The sequence below is a fragment of the Eurosta solidaginis genome, chromosome 5 (genome assembly GCF_040869045.1).
Source record: "Eurosta solidaginis isolate ZX-2024a chromosome 5, ASM4086904v1, whole genome shotgun sequence".
In the NCBI taxonomy this organism is placed as follows: Eukaryota; Metazoa; Arthropoda; class Insecta; order Diptera; family Tephritidae; genus Eurosta; species Eurosta solidaginis.
Window position 1 is genome coordinate 160,316,507 of NC_090323.1, and position 24,158 is coordinate 160,340,664.

At 36.7% G+C, this 24,158-nt stretch overlaps 1 protein-coding gene across 7 annotated transcripts in view; it reads left to right on the top strand.

Moving 5' to 3' along the window:
- The window catches only part of LOC137254645 (protein SCAI), a 78,840-nt gene extending 54,955 nt beyond the window's left edge, over positions 1 to 23,885 (top strand). For 2 of the 7 annotated variants that reach the window (XM_067792485.1, XM_067792487.1), the window contains exons 3-11: positions 7,429 to 7,572; positions 7,645 to 7,827; positions 10,916 to 11,146; positions 12,974 to 13,096; positions 15,684 to 15,827; positions 15,895 to 16,208; positions 20,362 to 20,616; positions 20,685 to 20,888; positions 23,517 to 23,885. In XM_067792485.1, the coding sequence (XP_067648586.1) occupies positions 7,475 to 7,572; positions 7,645 to 7,827; positions 10,916 to 11,146; positions 12,974 to 13,096; positions 15,684 to 15,827; positions 15,895 to 16,208; positions 20,362 to 20,616; positions 20,685 to 20,888; positions 23,517 to 23,761 (1,797 nt within the window). In that variant the 5' untranslated portion in view covers positions 7,429 to 7,474 and the 3' untranslated portion in view covers positions 23,762 to 23,885. Of the gene's footprint in view, positions 1 to 7,142; positions 7,308 to 7,428; positions 7,573 to 7,644; positions 7,828 to 10,915; positions 11,147 to 12,973; positions 13,097 to 15,683; positions 15,828 to 15,894; positions 16,209 to 20,361; positions 20,617 to 20,684; positions 20,889 to 23,516 lie in introns of those variants that run through there. The other 5 variants (XM_067792484.1, XM_067792482.1, XM_067792488.1 and 2 more) reach the window with 5 other exon arrangements.
- Positions 23,886 to 24,158: the final 273 nt, after the last annotated feature.

Below are 24,158 nucleotides of genomic sequence, written 5' to 3' on the forward strand. Positions count from 1 at the left end.
TTTTGTGGATACAAAATTGTCCCTCCCTTTTTGTTTTGAATGATAGTAAAATAAGAAATAAAATAAAGGCAAGATGTGATATATGTGTAAGGAGTTTAATGCCCGAGTTTCCTTCAAACTTTAACCTTTCCTACAAACTCACGGGACGGTACCTACAAATTTTAGGTAGATTTCGGCAGAAGAGTTTTCGCTTTTCATAGCGGAAATATACACGGAATGCTAGCCAAACTACTGCAAAATAACGATCCCTCACAATTCCTATATATAACTTAAATACCAGTTTTATTGAGCCATGACTCACTAAAAAATCACTTATATTCTGTAGAGCCAGACTTTTGGAATTTGTTTTACTTGGACCGGAGTAGTGAATTTCTTTATCTGCTCACAACCGGTTTTTCGCGCTGAAACACTTCAACTGCGATCCCATCCCCTCTAGACAAGTTTATAGAGCTTAGTTCTTATTTGTCGAAAGAAGAATTTGCTTTTCAGTTGCCTACTTGGTCCAAAAAGCCACTTGTTGACAAGAGCGATCCTTCGCTGAATTTCCTTTGCTATTCATGTTCATTTTTACATAGATGAAGACTACAAATAAACTAATTCCTGAAAGTTGCCATGGCGCGAAAGCGCTCACTCTATATTAATGACAACAAGAACTTGCCCTGCCTTTGTTCACAGTAATACCCACTTTTTTGTCCCTTCATCCAATCAGCATATTATAATAGACAGTGCTATTGCCTTACCAGCTGATAAGATCACATCGTCCTGTGTCATTTGGGTCTTCCCTGTGTGGAAATATTATTTCAGATATAGCCGCATGTTCTCTTTTAAGGGCTGTAAGAAGGTGACGTATTTGTCGTGGTCTAAGAAATAATGCGGGTGGATTCTTTTATAAAGTGAGTCCTCTTGGAGTTATCTATTTAAGAATCTGGTCGATTGTAGTTATAATACATTCGAAGTCGCAATAGGCTCAATGAAATATGTTTAAATCATTTCGTAGACAGTGGGCTTCAGTTTGTCGCACAGTATGCTATATCGGTCGCTATTAAGAAATCATCCAATGTTTCCTACGTAACTTAAGCAAGTTCTTTGATCCGTTATTATATCATACGAAATATTTTCTGCTACCATTGTCGAACATTATTCGTATCATTATCAGCCAACACACAAGTCCCCCAGTCCTATGCCTTTTGGACTCATATTTCATTTTTATCCAGACATCTCTCATATTTTTCACAACAACGCTCACCTTGCAGCATTAGTATGTAGCTTGACCCCGTAGCTAGCTTAGTTCTTTTAGGACATAGTTTCTGGGCTCGCTGGAGCCTTATAGTGGCGACAACGTAGACACGTGGTAAGTATGAAGTGCGATTCACTGCTCGAATACATCGCCATGTTGCTTTTGTTGTTGTTTTAGCAATAAAGAGGCTCCCCGAAGACTGTGAGCAGCGTCATCCTTTGCCGGCTATAGATTCAGTACATTCCGGTTACAAGCACCTTTATGGTAGAAGCCCTAGCAACACGGAAACAATTTAATATGACCACACTGAACTTTATAGGCCATCCCACCACTCACCCCCTAGTTACATGACGAGCTTGGGGTGGCCAGAGCGTCGCCTACTAAAGAAACAGGATTCGTCACGGGTAGGTTCACAATTGGTTTCGATAAGCGATAAATTGCGCTGGCAACCCCTTTAATCATTTGGGTATATTTGTTGCAACTTATGACATGCTTCCTGTCCTGGGTATATTCTAAGCCTCCTAATACACTGGAAGTCCAGACAAAGTTCGGGGTACGCATCAGCTTCTAATGCGTTCACAGCCGTGAATGACAGTACTTGACAGTGATGTTCTTTCCTCACCACAAATTGAACATCTTGGGTCTGAATTGCCCACTATGGTGGACATCTCAAAGCCCTATTATGTTGTTGTTTTGAGCCCTATTATCTTACTGCTTTGCCCTATTTATCGCACTTTTTGCATGATTTGCCTTAAAAAGTTTCAACCAGCTGAAACATTTCAGGTATATCCTCCTATTTGCAGCCCGTTAAACGATTCCTTTGGACGACATAAAAAAGGGAGACCTAGTCCGAATCTTTTCTCTTTTTGTTCATTGTTAGTGATGTTTATGTGTAGGGTACCAGCTCAACGAATAATCTAAGTACGTTACTAAGATTTTACTCGCCTTTTATGATAATCGTATCTTGCGGGTATATTCTAAGCTCCTAGGGCGCAGGGGTAGCTCACCAAAAAGCCATTTAAAAATTGATATGAATTTCCTCCCTTTTTAATGCGTCGTAAATGTGTTCCTAAATACGTAGCTCTGTTGATAGTGTCTGTAGAAATCGTGTGCATCCTATCGGAACTTCTTGAACCTAATTTTAAGTGATTAGCTTCAGGATAGCGAAATTCCATACATCGGACGAATTTCCTAAATGTCGATCCAGAAAGGGTGACTTGGGCCAACGACCATAAAGTCGATTGATCTTATGACCACTTCAAATAGCCATAAAGTCAATTGAAGTTAGGACCATAAGGAATGGTTACAACATCAACAACAACTGAAATGGTTACAATGAAAATGAAATTGACATTATGACCATCTTGCTTTTCTGCAATTTTAATAAAACCGACTGTTTTTCAGAAGTGGCTGTAAGGCAGCTATGTTTTATTGTTTTGGCTATATTTTTGTTCAGTTGAATGAAACGAAATTTTTTTGGGTCTTATGAGCTAAGAACTTATTTAAAAGAAAGTGAGAAAATTTAGAATAGAATAATAGTGCAAGTTTTTCTCCATATTATATAAAGCCAATTGATCTTATGGCCATTTGAAGTGGTCTTAAAGTCAATTGACATTTTTGTCGTTGATCTTATGTCACTTCAATGTCGATACAATCGCCCCTAGTTAAAATTTTTCCCATACAATAAATTTAAAAAACGTGTTTGCCCTTGGGTAGAAGCAAAACTAATTCATTTGACTTCGAAGTCGGCATAAAACATATAGGTCCCAGTGACCTTAATCTGCTTTGATGGCCACATTTGTATTTGCATACGCTGCTGCCTAAATTCCATTTTCACAACATGCCTTCTATAAAAACGGGTGCTAAGCTTCTCCAAAAGTCAAATCAGTCACTACCTCAACCCTTTTGAACGAACCATTTTAAGTGTTTTGGCCTGCCGATTCCCACAGAAGATTGTCATTGGGTAAATATATCTTTTTTTGTTTGTGGTATTTTCGATTTTTCTCAAATTTCTTTTTATACAATACTCTTCTTTTGTGTTGTGTTCCAAGTGCAATCAGATAGTAGTTTATATATGTATGTACAGTGTACACATATATACTAATATTATAGTAAGTACGTACTTATGTAATCGACTCATCACAGCATATACATAATTATTTGCATAGCTCATGTGCATATTGCCCTACTGAGTCAGTCTTGAATATATGTAAATTTTGTATATGTAAATAGGTATGTCGATAAGTACTTAAATATCTACTCTTACCTACATATATCTACAACAGCTGCTGTTGCTGCTACTCATGCTGATGATTTAACTTAGACAAGTGTTTGTTGGTGGCTGTCAAGTTTGGCGTCGATGATGATGATGCATTCAGTCTGTTGCGTTTATTGAATCAAAAGATGATTCAGTTTATTTATTTTTATGCTAATGACAATGCATAGTGTACAGTTTAAAGGTATTAAGGTATAGATTTTTGGAGAATAATGAAATAACCACCTATCTGAACTGGCTGCTCCGTGAGGACCTCATATAGACAGCATGTGCCCATAGTGTTATCAGAAGTTTGCTCAACGACCAAACTGAAAAAGCCCTATCAAAATCCAGGATATATGTTATGTTGGCAAATACTATAACCTTTTAGGACCTAAGCCACTTGCAACTGCTAGATCTGACAACTGTACCACTCCTAAAAGCTGGTGCCTTAGCCTGCTCGATCGTTTTCTCCTCCAACCCGCACTTTCTGTATCTGCTATCACTGGCCAAGCCTTACTTAAAAGCATGTGACGCCAGAAGGCAGTGTCCAGTCAGAATACCTGTAATGAGTCTACTCTCTGTTTTTAATGATACACATGATCTTTGATTCTTGGAAGCCTCGCACTTAGGGAAGCGTCTTTCCCGCTTGGTTGGTCATTTGCAAATCTCGTCTCTCTTACTCTCGCCGTTTTTTCCTTCCCATCTATTCCCATATGCCCTGGGACTCAATACGCATGGATACTTCTCCCTATCCGTATTCTTTCAAGAGACTGCTTACGCTCTAACACACTTTTAGATGTTATGCTATGCGACATTATTACTTTAATTGCTGCTTTGCGCGACTTCCGCCTGAAAAATACTACAGTGATTCGGCAGCTTGTAAGATCTGTTTATTTCCGGATTAGCACGGTATATCGCAGACCCTACTCCTTCCATTACTTTGGAGTCATCGGTGTGCACATGTGTCGCCTCGTCTGCCATTTGTGTACCCAATGCGCCAACCATTCACCTATATTGCGGTTCTGGGTTATTTTCAGTGCTCCCGTAATGCTAGGCATTGATAGCCGGCGTACCCCCTATAATTTTTTGAGGTACGTTCTTTTTAATGTGGCTGGCCACCAAACAAAGACACCATGGTATAGGATAGGCTTTACAATCGCTGTAAATACCCAGTAAGAGAGAGAGGGCGATATATCCCACGTACACGCCAGCATTCGTTTCCATGTATAAAGTGCGGTCTTGACCTTCTTCCCTCTCTCTCTTACGTTGAGCTTCCATGAAAACCTTCCGTATTGAACCTCTTAGTAAGCAAGACCATATTCGTCTTCAACCCGAAATTTCACTTATGATAACTGCAGCATTTTATATGTACTCCGTTAGTTTGACGGTTACCTCATCGAGCCGCACTGCAGCAGTGACGTGCCCCTGTCCATTGATTTTAAGGGCTCATACAAAGCCCCTTGTTAAGTACTCTTCCTGCAATTTAACATGAAGCCGTTCTAGCTTGTTGTGGCTGGACGTACTTGAATATTGTAAAGACTATCCACGAGCGCTCGTTTAGAGACATTATTGAAAGCCCCTCCAATGTCACAGAATACTACTAAGGATCATTGATTTTATTGCAAGGCTTTCTCTATGTTTATAATCACTCTTTGCAGTGCCGTGGCTAGATAATTGCCTTTGGAGTACAAAACACAATATTGGATAAGAGTCTTTCATCCATGTTGGAGTTTATCGCCACATGTATCAACCTCTCAAGGTTTTAAGCTAATGGGTCTGTGGTATTTGGGAAACATGTGACTGATCCTCGCCGCCTTTGGTAGGAAATCGACACATCCATTTCTGCAAGAGTTGGGTACATGTTTCGATCTTATGCACCTGTCGAATATTGTTTTAAGTCATTCACTTCGCTCTACTCGAGATTGTAGATTAAAACTTAGAAGCATTCCTTACCGCCCATTCGATCTTGGTATTAGTCAACAAGCACGGCGCTACCGTGATCGAAGTGTAAGCGCTGTTTACTGGCTCTTCTGGATCATCTACAAATCGGAAATGTACGTCAAGAAGCGCTTCAAGGAACTTTTCACTACTACGAGGACGTTCCCCATTCTCTTTCATTATGAGTCCCTGGACTATATTTCCCCTAGCTAGGGAGATCTTTAAGCCACAATAGAGCTGGATGGTTGGCGCCAGGATGCTCAAATGGCGGACGAGGCGATACATGTGTACACAAATAATTCTTAAGTAGTGGAAGGAGTAAGGTCTGCGGGATACCGTGCTGTTCTGGAAATAAACAAATCCTACAAGCTACCAGATCACTGTAGCGTTTTCCAAGCGCAAGTATTAGCCGTAACCAAAGCAGTAGAAACACTGAAAGAGAATAGCTGAAACTGCAACCGTGTTAACTTTATATCGAGAGCCAAGCATCAATTAAGCATAGAACAGCAGCTAAAAGTGTGTTAGAGTTTAAGCAGTCTCTGGAAAGAATCGGGACAGGGAAAAGCATACACCTATATTGGGTTGCAGGGCACATGAGAATAGAAAAGAATGAAAAAGCAGATGAACTAGTTAAAAAGGGTGCATCTCTTGAAGCTTGCTCCGTAGACGTCCAAATTAGACTGGGCGAGATTAAGCGAAGGCGAGAGGTGCACATGATCGACCAAGCGGGAAAGGCGTGGGTTAAAGCGCGGGACTGTAAAGTGTCGAAGATTATGTGCAGGTCTTACAACCTTAGAATAACAAAGTTGCTTTTATCATTAAAAATAGAGGACTTGAGTCTAAGACGGGTATTTTGACTGGACACTGCCTTCTGGCGTCACATGCCTTTAAATTAGGCTTGGTAAGGATAGCAGATGTAGCTAGTGCGGGTTGGAGGAGGAAACAATCGAGCACGTTTGTGCTCTTGCCCTGCGCTTGTTAGGCCAAAACTCTAACTATTAGGAGTGATACAGCTTTTAGATCTAGAAGGAGCAAGTGGTTTTAGTCCTAGAAAGCTTATAGTATTTGCCAAGAGGATGGAGTTATTTTATAACATTGGTCCAGGTTTTTGATATGGTTTTTCAGTTTGGTCGTTAAAATAAACTTCTGGTAACACTACGGACTCATTCAGTCTATGTGCGGTCCTCATGGACCGGCCAGTTTAACCTAACCTAACCTAGCTAGGACTTTTAACAACCGCCCTGTTACGCTGAATTTTAAATAGGTAAATAATCGAAAGTTTTGATTGGACAACGCCTGTGGGGTCTTTTAGTTATAAATCAAACATATCCAGGAATCGGCGGCTATTTTGTAATATATTTTTAAAAAATTTTAAATTTGTTTCCTTCGGAAACATTAAACTCATACACTGTATTAATGCACCGCATTATATTATACACCCCTCCCTGCCCACCGTTATCGCTCATTTATCTTAACCCTACTTTGCTTTGATGGATTTAATTGGCAATGGCTGTGTTGTTCGAATATTAGACACATTCAAGTGCTTAATCGCTTTTTTCAATGCGATGTGAGTGCCACTCATAGATACCCCCACCTCGCCACTGAAAATAGTGTGGCTGACAAGTTTTCGTAAGTATGCCAGTGATGACGCTAAAGCCACATTTATTTTTTGCATTGGCATTCCATGGATGAGTATTTCATAGTTCAGTAGGCAAATGTAAAAGAGCGCAATGAGTTTTTCATTATGTACCGAAGATATGATGGATGAGGAGTGGACAAGGCAATCAAACAATTTAAAAAAAAAAGCAGGCAAAAAATTTATTTAAAAATAGTTCCTTAAATGTTAAAAAACGTAACTATTTTTGGTTGGTTGGTGTGTGTTGAAATGTGTTTTTAAGATTTTTTTTAATTCAATTTACCGTTATCTTTTTAATTAGTTTATGCTCAACTTCTAACTTGTGTGTTTTTTCGTTTCATTTTCAATTTTCGATTTCAGCTTCTTAGAAATAAAACACACATAACACATTAAAAAGTGAAACGGTATGGTGAAAATGGAATCCACAGAAGAACAGGATCGAAAGTTAGTATTGGAGTTTTGTCATTTGCTCGAGAAATCTAAGCAATTGTTCAATGGCCTCAGGTGCGTAGCAATTGAATTTTCAATATTTTATTATTTGTTTTAAAGAATTATTTTTATGTACTTTTCCCACAGAGACCTGCCGCAATATGGTCACAGACAGTGGCAGGCATATTTTGGTCGCACATTTGATGTGTATACGAAATTATGGAAATTCCAACAACAACATCGCATGGTATTGGATTCAAAATATGGACTGAAACGATGGCAAATCGGCGAAATTGCTAGTAAAATTGGACAGCTTTATTATCATTATTAGTAAGTATATTCGAGACCATACAGTCAAAGTAGTATAGAGTCATCAACAATTGGACTGTCAGACTAACCTGTTCCTACCTGTGCTTAGTGGCTCTCTTTGAGCCACAACTGCGGTAGAAGGTTGCTTCGTTGGAAGCGATACATGTGTATACCGTTGGTTCCAAATTAATAAAAGGATTAAGGTCTGCAGATTCGAAAACAAAGAAGTTCTACAAGCTGAAATATTGCTGTAGTGTTTATCAGGCAGAAGTAGTAGCAGTGACTAGCAGAAGCAGCACTGGAAGTAAATAGCTTAAACTGCAGCAACGCCAATTTTTACACTGGGAGCCAAGCAGCAATTAAGGCTATAATCTCTCATAACAAAACATCAGGATAAGGAGAAATATACATCTTTATTAGGTCCCTGGAATTAGATGGAAATGAAAAAGCGCATAGCCCAAAGGTTGTACCGTAGACGTTTCAATTAGATAGAGCTTAAAAAAAGTGAGGGATGCACATGACTCAATTGGGACGAAAGGCGTGAAACAAAGCGCGGGGCTGAAGAGTGTCGAAGATCATGTGCAGATCTTACAGCCTTAGACTAACAAAGTTTCTCTTACCATTGAAAAGCGGGGACTGTAGGCTAATGATGGATATTCTGACTGGACACTGAATTCTGGCGTCATATGCTTTTAAACTAAGCCTCAACAGTGATAGCAGATGTAGGAAACTCGTGTTACAGGAGGAAACTATCGATATTGTTTTATGCTTGTACCCTGTCCTCGCAAGGCTAAGGCTTCAGCTATTGGAAGTGGCACAGCTATCAGATATAAAAGTGGCAAGTACCATAGGTCCTAGAATGCTTCCAGTATTTGCAAAGAGAACGGAGTTATTTTATAACATAGGTCCTGGTTTCTGATAGAGTTTTTAAAATGGGTCGTTGAGCAAACTTCTGATAATAATATCGACTCATCAAATATATATGAGGTCCTCACGGAACAACCTGTTCAATCAAACCCAAGCCATCGTTACAGTACAGTACGGTACAGTATCGGATATGTTTACAGTTACGGTTACGGTTACCGTTGCAGTTAAGATTAAGATTTAGTACATTCGACTTTAGTTTTGTGTTAAATGAGACAATAAGAAGAAACTGAAAGAACTTTAATCTTCCTTATAAAAAAGAGATCCTAATATATCTAAGGGCCAATTTTAACAGTTATTTTAGAGTCCAAAAATAGTCCCAGGTAATATTTGCTGTCGTCCTTGTGGTCCCCATAACATTCTGCATACACCCAAAGGAATGAAGCTAGTAACATCAACAAACAAGGTTCGTTGTTCTTGAATTAATAGACGTTCAGTAAAATTGATCCCATTATGGTGAATTCAACCAACCTTTTTGTTAAGGAAACAAGTCTTTATAGTTATTTCAACAGAAGAATAACTGTTGGTCCCAAGTTAACAATATTCTGAAAAAATTACAGATTTTCAATTGAAAAAGCTTTTTTCTAAATTTTTGATGGTGCTTTGCCGGGATTTTCGGTGTGGTAGGTGGAGCACACTACCGTCGATTTGGAATCCCCGATTAACTTAATGTAGGATTGGTGCCGATAAAAGAGTATTGAGTACAGCATTAATAAAGAAGCGTTCATGGTCGATATGTTCTAGTCACAGAAAATTTGAGAGACGCTATTCAGAGCTTTAGTTATAAAAGCTTGCCGTTCCAGGCCAGAAAATGCGGCTCTTTGCTAAGGGTCTGGCTAGGCTTTCCATTTTAATACTATGGGTATTCCAAGGAAAGCACAGCAATATCACAGTTTGTCAATGCTTTCTCAGAGTAGCCCAAGCTAGTGCTGTCTGTCTAAATATATCTAGTTTCTACATCTGCCACGAACAGAAAAGTCTGGTTGGGCTCTCGAGGGTTTAGTATTGCTCTATTGTTTCGGGGATTTGTTAGACATACCCAACTAGTATTATTTGACCCCCCACAATGGTAAGGACTTCTTTCGTTAAATAAAGCAGCTGTACTTTCTTCTATAGTTATTTAGCTAGCATTTGGTTAATTTAGGAAGGTTTCTTGTGACTAGTACACCGAACTTTCCACTGGAACAACATCTCAAGCGCTTGTCAGGAATTTTCTACCCACGCTTGCATAAAGAGACAACTAGACAGGCAGCTTCAACACCTAGGCTTAGTTTTCCATCCAGCCAGAATATGGAATAACCGAGTGAAAACCGAACAGGTCCCACGGTTAGTCAAGTAAGTTGGCAAATTTAGGTGTTTCATGCTGGGGCCTGCCCAAGCCAAGCAAACGGGTAATCTTTCTCAGGGTACAACTACAACATTTCAGGTTATGTGTTCCCTTAGATTATTTTCGCGCCGCGGAAGATCGAGTATAAAATAACGGTATCAAGTTTTAAAAGTATCGATACCGTGTAGAAACTGGAATCCCGACTTCTCAGATTAAGGTAAAAAGTTTCAACTATTTCAACAATTGCAGTCGTGCCGTTTGAGGATGATAACTAAGTGTGATATCTTATCTGCCAAATGCCTGACAGGATGTTCAATATGGCTACTTTTTAGCGTTTTGACAGGGTGTTCAATATGGCGTCGCCTATCTTCAGCGGGTGATAGAAAGAGATACAGAATGAGACAGCGATTGTCAAATACAAATCAGGTGATCCAATCACTTTGGGATTTTGACGTCTATGCAGAAGATGTCACACTTAGTTATCATTCACAATGTTAATTAGTATCCATCTACCGGAACAGATGGAGGAAGGGTGGGAGTAAGTGGTGAATATGAAGAATGATACGAAGGTGAAGAAATATTGTGTGGTGTAGTGGAAGATAGAGGGAGTATAGACAGACGCGACTAGGAAAGAGAAATGGAAGTTAAGGTAAAACAGGATAGGAAAGAAAGTGTTAAGAAAGGGAACGCCAATGCAGAAAAATTTTCGCCTGGTATGCTATTTTTTTATGAAACACATCTTATGCATATTAACTTAGAAAACATCAAATAATTATTAAAAACCTTTCATTCTTGCATATTAACTTAGAAAAAATCAAATAATTATTAAAAACCTTTCATTCTTTATCTTACTAACAGCTTAAGAACCAGCGAAACGAACTACCTGAATGAAGCTTATCAGTTTTATGCAGCTATTAGAGGTAGAGCTTATTATTCGCGTGCGATCAAAGAAGATCGGCCAGATTTAATGGTGAAAAAGTTGCGTTATTATGCGCGATTTATTGTTGTTTGTTTGCTGTTGAAGAAAATGAAGCTGGTGCGTGAGTTAGTGACGGAATTGGAGAAACAAATACAGGAATACACAACTACGTAAATATAATAAAAAAAAATGATTTAAAAAAAATGTTTAGTAAACTCAGCTTCTCGCGAAATTCTCGAGCTTCAGAATATTCGTTAAATTCGCGAGCTCAACATTTATTTTCATCGCTGCATAGGCAGCATTATTAATTTGAATGTCGAGAAGCGCCCGAGCCTTATGAGTAATTCGACATTCGTGAATCTCTAGAAAAACCATTATTCGCTAGAAAATTTTTCTCAAAAAAATTTAAGAAGCTGTAAGCTCTAGTAAAGTTTCACGAGTTATATTTCTCATAGTCGTGTGGAGCAGGAAAAAAGCCAGTTGTGATCTGTATATATTGTGCTTTAGATACATGTACACAGGTCTTAGATCCTGTTCTTGGGATCGGCCCACTAGTGAAGGGTTGTGGTTTCACCTCAAATGCGAGGTGGTCGAGGGAATTCGACAATAGAACATACTCAATGAAGCCTTGCAATCTATTCGCCGCATGAAGCATTATCTTACTCTCTTCGAAGTAACGCGGTCCCTTCGTTGGAAAGTTGACAACAAAGTTCGTTCTTGGAGGCTCCGTCGTCAAGTTCTGAACGGCCTCTTTACTTATTCTAAGCTAAGCATACATTTTTCAATCGATTCTCTGCCGAAGTTCAAAGATAAGATTGTCACATCTCTTAATTGTGCGGAGATACCTGATGAATGAATGGTTGATCATTTGTGGATAACAATTGATAATTGAAAGAGTGGGGCATGTGCTCACTCTTAAAATAAATAAATGTAAGGCGCGATAACCTCCGAAGAGATCTAAGGCCGAGATTCTCTTCCAATTTGCGTCGTGCTCCTCTTGATTTTCCCTACAAATTGGCCGGACGGGACCTACATGATTTTATGCCGACTCCGAACGGCATCTCCAAGGCAGATGAGTTTTCACTGAGAGCTTTTCATAGCAGAAATACACCCGGAGCGCTTACCAAACACTGCCGAGGGGCGACCCCGCTTAGAAAAATTTTCTTCTAATTGAAAAACCTTATTTCTAAAATTTTTGATGTTGCTTTGCCCGGGGTTTGAACCCATGGCATCCGGTGTGGTAGGCGGAGCACGCTACCATCACACCACGGTGCTCACTCTTATCTTTGAAATATTTGAAGCTGCATTAGACTATGCTAAGCGGTGGCATCGGATCAAGTATAAATGCGATTAGTACCTGAGACTTTATGTCGTGGACGCAACCGTACATTTGATTCGATGTGATGAAATAGTTGTAATCACATTTCTTAATTGTAACGCAGGTTAAACTAAACTTCGGGAAAGGTTGGTAAACAATCATTAATTGTGGAAATTTATTATGTTCTGATGGTATTTTAAGGATCAGAACATGATGCAGCAAATTATTTATGTTTAGATTTTTGCAACTTACGGTGGAGTTGCCGTGCAACTCGATCCCATTATCCATAAAATGGAAAAAGGTTAAGATAGACCTTGAATCTTACCAAGGTAAGCCCTTCGACACTGAAGTGTTTGGCGGAGAATATGAAGTAGATTCATTGGCCTGCTGATTACGCAATTAGATTCATGTGTTTTACACCGTGAGATTGAGCTTTACATGGCAGGTACTCACGTTGAGCATTTGATATTAAATTTTACATAGAGTTGGTTGATCAGCCAAAATATAAGATTTTTGAAGTGTTGTTGCTTTTCGCGATTTCTGAACTTACAAAAATAATATTTTAAATTAACTAAAATTACTATAAACCATCTATGGCTCATGAAATTTTACTAATAATTAAAAATTTAAATATGCAAAATAATATTAAATTGTTCAATCACTGTTCTTAAATTTACAGTTACGAACCAGAAGATCACTTAGAATGGTCATTAGTTTTAGAAGAGATAAAAGGTTTTATAAAAGCTGAAGCTGCTGTGGCTGTTCTTCATGCGGATTCCAATCCCATCATACTATCACACAGGTGAGAGAAAAAACGCAAACTAATACACGGACGCCGTGAAAAACGCCGTCGCCGTCGCCCGTGCTTTCTGTGGGAGGAAATAGTTTATTTATTAATTTAACCTAACAAAATTAACTTAACTAAAAATAACTAATACAAAAAAAAAAAAAATTTAAAAGAAAACAACTATATGTTGTATTTTTTACAAGTTTATGTTTTGGGAGGTACTCTGGTTATTTATTTATTTCCGGTTATTCGTTTCATATCTTATATATAAAATCACTTTGTTTTAATACTTAATAAGTTAAATTAAAATTGTTATATTATGGTTATTAATAAACAACTTTTAGTTTTAAATTGCTATAATAATTATACAATATACCATATACATAGGTTATTGTGCTTATCACAGAAGACTTGAAACATCCAAAACAATCATATAACAACATCAAAGTCATCAGTGTGCTACACATTATATTCATCAGTTGACACTCTCATCTAAGCATTTAACTAATCAGATTCAATTCATTACTCAACTCAAAACAAATCATTCGTTGGCTTTTGGAATTTTTTTTATTATTGTATTTCTTTGCTTGATTAATTTAAAAAAATAATAATTTTTTTTTCATTGTTATTGTTTTTAAGCTTTTCTCTTTTATTTAATAAATTTTCTTTGCTGATGACATTGCTGTTGTTGTTATAAGTTAACGCCATCCCCACCGTTCAATGCGTCACTTTGCACTTAATCACTTTCACACATATCAAACAAATCACTTGAACAAATTTCACAATCACCGTTTTAAATCACAAAAATCACTATCCAGTAATTCCTTCACTTTTCAGTGATATTTTCATATATGCAAAGTGTAAACACCCCTTATCCACAAACACCACATTCACCATATTCACCACCCACAACAAAGTTCTTTTCAGTGTTGAGAAGTATCGAGTACTTTTAAGAATCGGGTATTTCATACGAAGCTGTTCTAAAATAAATTTAAATACTTAGTCAATTACAAATCAGGAAACTTATTATTGTACGTCAACAGCTGTAATGGATTTTATTGACTTTTAACAAACCGTTTTGTCGTTACTTTAACTGGCGATTTTTTTTTTTCGATTGCGATAAAGATTTGGTAATCACTAACTTAATTTTAACCATTTCATATCTGTCTGCAGCTCATACAGCTCATCATTATACCTAATTCCATACTCGCTGTCGGCATAATGGATAGGATCATAAATCTTCGGTAGAACTTTTCTCTCGAACACTTCAATATCGTTAAAAATACTTTAGAATACTGAAATAGTTATAGTTATCTAATAGTTAACACAGCTATGGCGAATTCGTTAAAAAAGTTACCACTGTGGTGGAGCTAAATTTTTTGATTACATTCGCTATTGCTAAATATAACGATTTCGATATTCAGTAGCCATTTTTTTATCGATATTCGTGGCTTGTGACTATCATTTGTCGGTAAATAATAGACAAAAGTTTAGGGTTATTTTCTTCAAATCAAACGTAGCATAATTGTCATCTTGTTACCTCAGTTAAAACAATCGTTATTGTAAACGAAAAATCGTTAGTTAAAATATCAACAAAACACATAGTTAAAAAAATAGCAATCAAGTGATTTCCGGCGGCAACCTGTTCCTGGTTCCGTCATGTTAGCTACTGAATGGCACAGCCGCTATGATAAGAGAAAAATCTTTCATTCAAATCTTAACACATCGTATTGTTAAAAATCAGTGAGTTTCTCTACTAATGCAATTTTACAATTTAAAAATAATGACCCCCAAATCGTCAGTTATTGTAACCAAAATCCAATATTATCAGCAGCGAAGCTGGGTATTATATAACTTCTAGACTACTGAGTACTATTTCGGTGCTGCGAACTTTGGCTTTAAGTACTTTTTACACACTGTTATTAAGTATTTATTATAGACTGATGACTTTGTAGTAACTGGTCTATATTGGAACAACTTTATGCCAAATTGTGTTTGGAAACAAACTGGTTTTAGCTTTGTGCTATTTTCAGTTACATGTTTCGTTTTGAGGGAACTAAACGAACATAAGGAAACATTGCACTGAAGATGGCACAATGTCGAAACCAGCTTGTGAACGATAGCTCAAGAAGACGAAAGCCATTGTCAAATGTTATGTTATTACCATGTAACGTAACATAAAGACACGAACTATTCGCCTCTGAAGCGAAACGAATATTCGGACGGAAAATCGTTTCAATATTCTTCAGTTATATATCCTGTATACAAATGACTATACGAAGATGTGTACTACTTAGTCAATGAGAGTACTGTATACTTTTTGAGGTATTGACTAAACTTGATTACTAACAATCTATACTTTCAATAATTGAATACTGTTCGCAATTTTTAAAAATTTAAAACTTAGTACTTTTTTGTTATCGATACTGCCCAACTCTACTTATTTCCCCTCTATTATCACACATCCACACCACCACCACTCACACCACCCACTTGCGCACATTCCATTTATAGCATCGCATTTCTCTCAATTCTTCTGTGAAAGCACGGGCCCACACCGCCATCTTTTTAGAATAGCTTGACTTCACCAATTGATATTCAGTGGTTCCGGTTCTAGGTTATCGCCGTTAACGACGCCACCATGTGAACGATCGCCGCATATGACGTTGAGCCTGCAAGAGATATTGATTGTGGGTTCGGCGTGCGAACAGGCGAAGTTCTCCGAGTTAACAATGGACATGTTTAGGTAAAAAAATTCATTCAATTTGAAGTAGATATATTTTTATTGATAATAATCCCTTTTCTTTCATTAGAATGTTACAAACACTCGAACGCGAGCCAACGGAATCAACGCATCCGATGAGCATAACACATGGCATGCATGGGCACGATGCCAGCCCGGCTGCCAGTCGTATACCACCATATGGTGTTCCAGGTTCTAAGGGTTACTTAGAAAATGGCCGTCATTATCGAGACAATCCCCATAAATATTTATTATACAAGCCTTCTATTAGTCAGCTTCTGGTGTTCTTAGCTAGTGGATTTAAAGAATTGCCTCCAGGAGGCGCACTACTCTTATATATGTCAGCTGATGGTTGTTTTTCGACTACAAAGCGTCCAGAAGATTGTAAGTAATTGGCAATGTTTGATGTGCTTATGTCTAGGTTTTAATTTGTCGATAAATTAATTGTATGTGCCATCTTCAGTGCTGTTTTTTGTTCATTAGAACGACTATTTCAAAATACATAAGAAAATGATCTTCCTTTGCCGAATAAGAAATCAGTGCACTGTGGTACTTACAACGTCCGATGCTATACCGCCACTCTTTGAAATAATTTACCCGGTCTTTTACCCGGCATTTTGATTAGGTAGTCTTGTACATAGTTGGATCAGAGCGATTTTGAAATATTTTCCGAATTGTTTACGGATAACATCGGATAGCCTTCGGTATCATTTCGAGACTAGACCGGACCGATCTAGTACCTTTTAAGGAAGATTGGGCAGCAATATGGGAATTGTTTTTCCGGATTCACTTGCACTATTTCGTTACGATTTCCTAGTAATGTCGGAACCATTTTGGAATCGTGCTAGGAATTATTTCCAAACAGTTATGGGATAGTTTCGTGACTATTTCGAGATCACTTTCATAATAATTTCAGGACTATTTTGATATTTTGAAATGCACGAACCACTTCACTGTTTATGTCGTGATTTTAATAGACTGATAAATAAATAAATAAATAAATACTATTCCGGAACCGTTTCGAGTTTGGGAGTGTTTTCGAGATCATTATGGGACTATTTTTGGCCGTTACGGAATAGTTTGGGAATCGCGTCGGGAGCGTTTTGAGGCAGTTTAGAGATTATTCTCGGGATTAATTTTAAGATATTTTCGGGATTGTTTGGGGACAATTTCGGGACTATCTTTCGATTAATTTAGGATTGTTTTTAAATCAGCATTGATTTTCATAATCGCGAGATGTCATCAGAACAGCATTCAATATCAGTCCTTTTTATAATAGAATTAACTAGATAAACTTGCTGTCCTTTAGTTAAAGGCCTTACATGTTTAAACTAGAGACGTAAAAACTTACGGTAGCGATTTGTGGCTTGTATTTCACCCTACTTTTTATACCAATCTTATCAAAAGATTGAAGAACTACGAAAGAAGTGCTTCTGGGATGCCTCAGATCGTTAGGTTAATGTCTTTTTAAAAAGATCGTCTTTGGTGAACTGCAGCCATTTGAGATCTTACAGATAGAACAGGCAAATAAAATAATTAAGTAGTATTTACGCTTTGTCGTGAGTCAATTCAGCTCAAAGACTTGTTTACATCTCGATAACTGTATAAAGTTAGCTGAAGGCTGCCAGCTCTATACTTCTGTACTTATGGGTTATGTCAAAATTATATCAGAAGCAACTGTCTTAGAGCATATGATTTTTAGTTCCAGTTGATTGCTAATTATATTTTTCTCCTGCTCAGATAAGGATACAATTTCTGCCCCTATTACTTATACCATTTAATCATATATATATTATCAATATTAGGGCGGGTCGCTCATTGCTCTGTGAAAATCGTATTCTGTGGATCAAAATAAGAAACTTTTCCGAAGGAACCATACCTCTAAAACGAATTCTGATGTCCCCCCCTTTGGGTCGAACTTTTGGGTAGGGGCAATTTCAATTCTACCTGCTGTGTCTTGTGGTGGCTTAAAAAAAACAACACAAGCAATTTTACGATCTGCAATAGTGTCACAGTGATACCATCATTTTTTAAAACGGTTGAATAAAAAACCCACACAACTATGTTTACGATATGCAAATGCATCACAATGATGCCTTGGTTTTAAAAGGGGTTGTAAAAACGCTAATTTCTAATAATTTTTATACTCAGTTGCGCAGAGCTCACTGAGTATATTAACTTTGATTGGATAACGGTTGGTTGTACAGGTATAAAGGAATCGAGATAGATATAGACTTCCATATATCAAAATCATCAGTATCGAAAAAAAATTCGATTTAGCCATGTCCGTCCGTCCGTCCGTCTGTCCGTTAACACGATAACTTGAGTTAATTTTGAGGTATCTTGATGAAATTTGGTATGTAGGTTCCTGGGCACTCATCTCAGATCGATATTTAAAATGAACGATATCGGACAATAACCACGCCCACTTTTTCGATATCGAAAATTTCGAAAAATCGAAAAAGTGCGATAATTCATTACCAAATATGGATTAGCGATGAAACTTGGTAGGTGAGTTGAACTTGTGACGCAGAATAGAAAAATGGTAAAATTTTGGACAATGGGCGTGGCACCGCCCACTTTTAAAAGAAGGTAATTTAGAAGTTTTGCAAGCTGTTATTTGGCAGTCGTTGAGGATATCATGATGATATTTGGCAGGAACGTTACTCTTGTTACTATATGTCTGCTTACTAAAAATTAGCAAAATCGGAGAACGACCACGCCCACTTTTGAAAAAAAAATTTTTAAATTCAAATTTTAAAAGACAAGTTAATATCTTTACAGTATATAAGTAAATTATGCCAACATTCAACTCCAGTAATGATATGGTGCAACATAATACAAAAATAAAAGAAAATTTCAAAATGGGCGTGGCTCCGCCCTTTTTCATTTAATTTGTCTAGGATACTTTTAATGCCATAAGTCGAACAAAAATTTACCAATCCTTGTGAAATTTGGTAGAGGCTTAGATTCTAGGACGGTAACTGTTTTCTGTGAAAAAGGGCGAAATCGGTTGAAGCCGCGCCCAGTTTTTATACACAGTCGACCGTCTGTCCTTCCGCTCGGCGTTTAACACGATAACTTGAGCAAAAATCGATATATCTTTACTAAACTCAGTTCACGTACTTATCTGAACTCACTTCGTATTGGTGTAAAAAATGGCCGAAATCCGACTATGACCACGCCCAATTTTTCGATATCGAAAATTACGAAAAATGAAAAAAATGCCATAATTATATACCAAATACGAAAAAAGGAATGAAACATGGTAATTGTATTGGTCTCTTGACGCAAAATATAACTTTAGAAAAAAACTTGATAAAATGGGTGTGACACCTACCATATTAAGTAGAAGAAAATGAAAAAGTTTTGCAGGGCGAAATCAAAAGCCCTTGGAATTTTGGAAGGAATACTTTTCGTGGTATTACATATATAAATAAATTAGCGGTACCCGACAGATGAAGTTCTGGATCACCCTGGTCCACATTTTGGTCGATATCTCGAAAACGCCTTCACATATACAACTAAGGGCCACTCCCTTTTAAAACCCTCATTAATACCTTTAATTTGATACCCATATCGTACAAACACATTCTAGAGTCACCCCTGGTCCACGTTTATGGCGATATCTCGAAAAGGCGTCCACATATAGAACTAAGGCCCACTCCTTTTTAAAATACTCATTAACACCTTTCATTTGATACCCATATTGTACAAACGCATTCTAGAGTCAACCCTGGTCCACTTTTATAACGATATTCCGAAAAGGCATCCACCTATAGAACTAAGGCCCACGCCCTCTTAAAATACTCATTAACACCTTTCATTTGATACCCATATAGTACAAACGCATTCTAGAGTCACCCCTGGTCACCTTTATGGCGATATCACGAAACGGCGTCCACCTATGGAAATAAGGATCACTCGCTTTTAAAATACTCATTAACATCTTTCATTTGATACCCATATCGTACAAACAAATTTTAGAGGCAACCCTGATCCACCTTTATGGCGATATCCCTAAATGGCGTCCACCTATAGAAATATGGCCCACTCCCTCTTAAAATACTCTTTAATACCTTTCATTTGATACACATGTCATACAAACACATTCCAGGGTTACCCTCGGTTCATTTTCCTACATGGTTATTTTCCCTTATGTTGCCACCATAGCTCTCAACTGAGTATGTAATGTTCGGTTACACCCGAACTTAACCTTCCTTACTTGTTTTAATTTCTTTTCTATTACTAAGTTAAATTCATTTTTTCATTTACATATGTTCTGACTAAATAAATTTCTAAAGAGAAAAATAAACTCCAAAAAGAAAAAAACATAGGCATTTCAAAGTGGGATTTTTCAAAATTTGTCACTACGACCCAAAGGGGGGGGGGGGGGCATCAGAATTCGTTTTAGAGGTATGGTTCCTTCGGTAAAGTTTCTTATTTTGACCCCTAGAATATGGTTTTCACAGAGCAATGGGCGATTGTTTTGCCTCCCCACAAATCGACTCGGCCTAATCTATATATTTCTTTGCAGATGGTTATGAATTGGGCGGGCTTGCCACGAGCGTCAAACGCGATGGCGTAGAGGGTGGTGGCATTGCATGTCGAGGGAAATCCTACAAGGAAAATCATTGTTTATATCCCGGCGACTTGCATCCCTTCACACGAAGACCATTATTCATTATCATCGATTCAGATAATTCATTCGTCTTTCAACACATCCCACGGTACTTTGGACAACCTTTAGTTATATTGATGTCACCACAAGATGTACCGCCCGCATTCCAAAGTAAGTAATAAATATATTTACTTATGACTAAAGACAAACTCAATTAAATGCAATTTTTTCCATTATAGCCGATGTGCAACATCATGGATCTCTATTTACCTTGTTCCTGCATTCCCCGCTAACGGCATTATGCTATATTTGTAATGTCGGTGATGTGCCCATACATCATTGGGAGCGTTGCCAATCGCATGTAGATCGTTTTATAACAGAGGCTTCAAGGCTTGTGACGCGTTGTCGCATCGATGAAATTGAGCAGGGTATTGGATTTATAGGTATGTACCTATGTGCGTATTTATGGAGTTAACGGATTTAGCTTGGTGCGATAAAATTAGTGGTGTGAAAAAATTCACGGTTTAAACGTGGTATCCACAACGCAAGAAACGAAAAATTCCAGGCAAAAAAAAAAAAAAAAATGCTCAAGAAATGCCCAAGAAAAATGTTGTTTGTGAAGTAATATCCACCTCTCAAGAAAACTCATACGCTTTGGTCTAACTTTTTCTAAAGTTTTTTTTGGCAAAAGTTTATAGGGGAGCCCTGGTTTCGTCAAGAACGACCCAGTAAGAACACAGAGAGTTAAATACCAGATTGTATGTATGAGTTTTTGGAATTTGCAATTCCAGTGTTCCTTTTCTCTTGTGTATCCAACGAGTCCTATTTGTCGCTAGTTCACATATGCCATTAATCCGATCCAACGTTTCAGAACTATTGTGATTTAAAAATAAGTTTCAATCTCGGATCGTAAAACGTAATACGGACCCTGAATTTCGTGCCTTGCAGAGAAGTGACGCTGCTTCATAGAAAGTAGAGAGATAAAGGAATTTTCAAAATAACTGGGGTGCTACTATTTTTCACACAAGAAAAAATATACGAAATCTTCTTCAGATATGGGTACCGAACTTCAGCTTCCAAAAAAAAACTGAAGCTGAGCCTTTGGTTTTAAAATAAATCTTAAAATTTTACTTTTAACTTTTATTTTTCAAATCAAAAAATATTTTCAAACTTTAAAAAATTCTAAAAATTTGAGTTTTATTTTTTACTCAGAAATATATCTTAAAATTTGAACTCAATTTTTTAAAGCATAAAAAATATATTCTAAAATTCTTCTTTTCTGTACTGTGTAAATCGAGATTAAGAGAAGAGGAGAGGTGTACATGATCGACCAATCGAGAAAGGCGTGGTTTCAAGCGCGGGGCTGTAAAGTGTCGAAGATTATGTGTAGATCTTACAACCGTAGACTAACAAAGTTGCTTCTATCATTGAAAAGAGAGGACTGTAGACTCATGACGGGTATTCTGACTGGACACTGCTTTCTGGCGTCAAATGCCTTTAAATTAGGCTTAGTCAGTGACAGCAGATGTAGGAAGTGCGGGTTGGAGAAGGAAACGATCGAGCACATTCCGTGCGCCCTCCGCTTGCCAGGCTATAAGATTCCTGCTATTAGGACTGATACAGCTGTCAGATCTAGAAGCCGCATGTGGCTTAAATCCTAGGAAGCTTCTAGTATTTGCCAAGAGGACGGAGTTATTTTATAACATAGGTCCTGGTTTTTGATAGGGTTTTTCAGTTTGGTCGTTTCAACAAACTTCTGGTAACACTGCGGACCCATTCAATCGATGTGAGGTTCTCATGGAGCGGCCAGTTCAACCTAACCTAACTTAACTGTGCAAATCTTAAGATTTTACTTTTATTTTCTAACACACACTTTAAAAATTTGGCTTAATTTTTAAGTGAAAAACATATCTTAAAATTTAACTTTTATTTTTTAACTCCCAAATAAATCTTAAAGTTTTAATTTTTAATTCAATAATAAATCTAAAAATTTTACTTTTACTTTTTGACTCAAACATAAATTTTGAAATTTTAATTTTTAGTTCAAATGAAACAAAAATTAAGTTTTTAAATTTGACTTTTATTTCTAAACTTAAAGTTAAACTTAAAGTCTTAACTTTTAATGTTTAGGCCGAAAATAGTTTTTAATGTTTGAATTTTTTTTAATAAATTCTAAAGTGCTTTTCAATGTATCTTTTATATGTTAACTCTCAGGATTTTTCAACTCGGTCTTTTTTAACTCAAGAATAAATCTAAAAATTTTATTTTTTAACTCAAAAGAAATATCAAAATTTTTTTAACTCCAGATCCCAGAACAATTGTGAAATTTTTTCTTTTTTAATTTAAAAATAAAAAAATTTTATTTAACCCAAAAGTAAATTTCTTAAGTTTGTATTTTCATTTTCAAGCCAAATACTACATTTGAAACTGTATAATTCATAAAGTTTACTCTCATTAAACCGTATAAATGCCTTATAAAGTGTGGAAATATATAAGTTTATCTAGTGCGTAAATGAACTGTCAAATTTTGTATGAAAAATCATTTACACAATTTGTATAAATTTACGAGCACATTTCATCGTGGAAACGCGGTAAACTCAAAGGAATGCAACCTTGCAGTTAGAACAGCCGTCATTTTCATCAGAAATCTCCAACATCAGTACGTCATTTACAGGAATATTATTGACGTTTAGTTTTGATTTTTCACTTTATCTTGGCCTTTTTTAATTTGATGCGTAATAATCACAATTTTTTTTTTGACAGTAATACAACTGATAGACAATTAAGTTTAACAAGAATATTACTAGGTACGTTCATCTAACAGTGTATGTAAAAGGATATAATTTTACAACCTATAAAATTATATGCTTCAATGAGTCCTTCTGATAACTCAAAAAGAATGATTAAAATTTGGCTCCTATTTTTTTTAAATTTTAATTTCATTTAAGTAAAAAAATGTAGGATGTAATTTTGTGTAGCTCAAAAGTAATAGTTAGGTATTTAGAAATTTTTTCCAACCCAAAAATAGAAATCAGGGTTTGACTTAAATTTACTATCTATTAAAATTTCAGATTCATCATATGTACAATTTTTCGGTGATGATTTTTTGCGTACATTAATATTACGTTTCGTCTTCTGTGATGTTGTACTAAGATTACATCGTGGCTTTCGTGGTAGCCATATGAGACCCCGATGCGAACCACCATTGCCATCCCATGAGTTACTCGAACATCCATCATTGTCGCATATTATATTCCAATTAGCTTCGGCGCTCGATGTGCGCGGTCACTTTTCCGATGGACCCGAATGCGACTGATGATTTTTTAGTATTAGCAGTATGTTTAACTGTAAAAATATTTATTATTATTTAAATTTACTTATAAAACATATTAAACTAGTAATTAGAAATACAATAGCAATAGTAAAAAAAAGAACAAAAAGGCAAAAGGCAAAGAGGAGTAATTGTAATATTATTAGGAATGAATATAAAAAAAATGAAAACAAAAGGAATAATAAATTAATTTATTATGATAGAATTATTGTAATTTTCTATTTTATATGTTTAGATATTTATATTTATCTATTTTTTCAAGCATTGACTAACATTTTTTCAATACGTACATAATTTAAATACATATACAATGGCGAGTGAAAAACTTGCACTCAAATTTAAAATGGCATTGATTGTGAATTATGTACGATTTATATGTTTT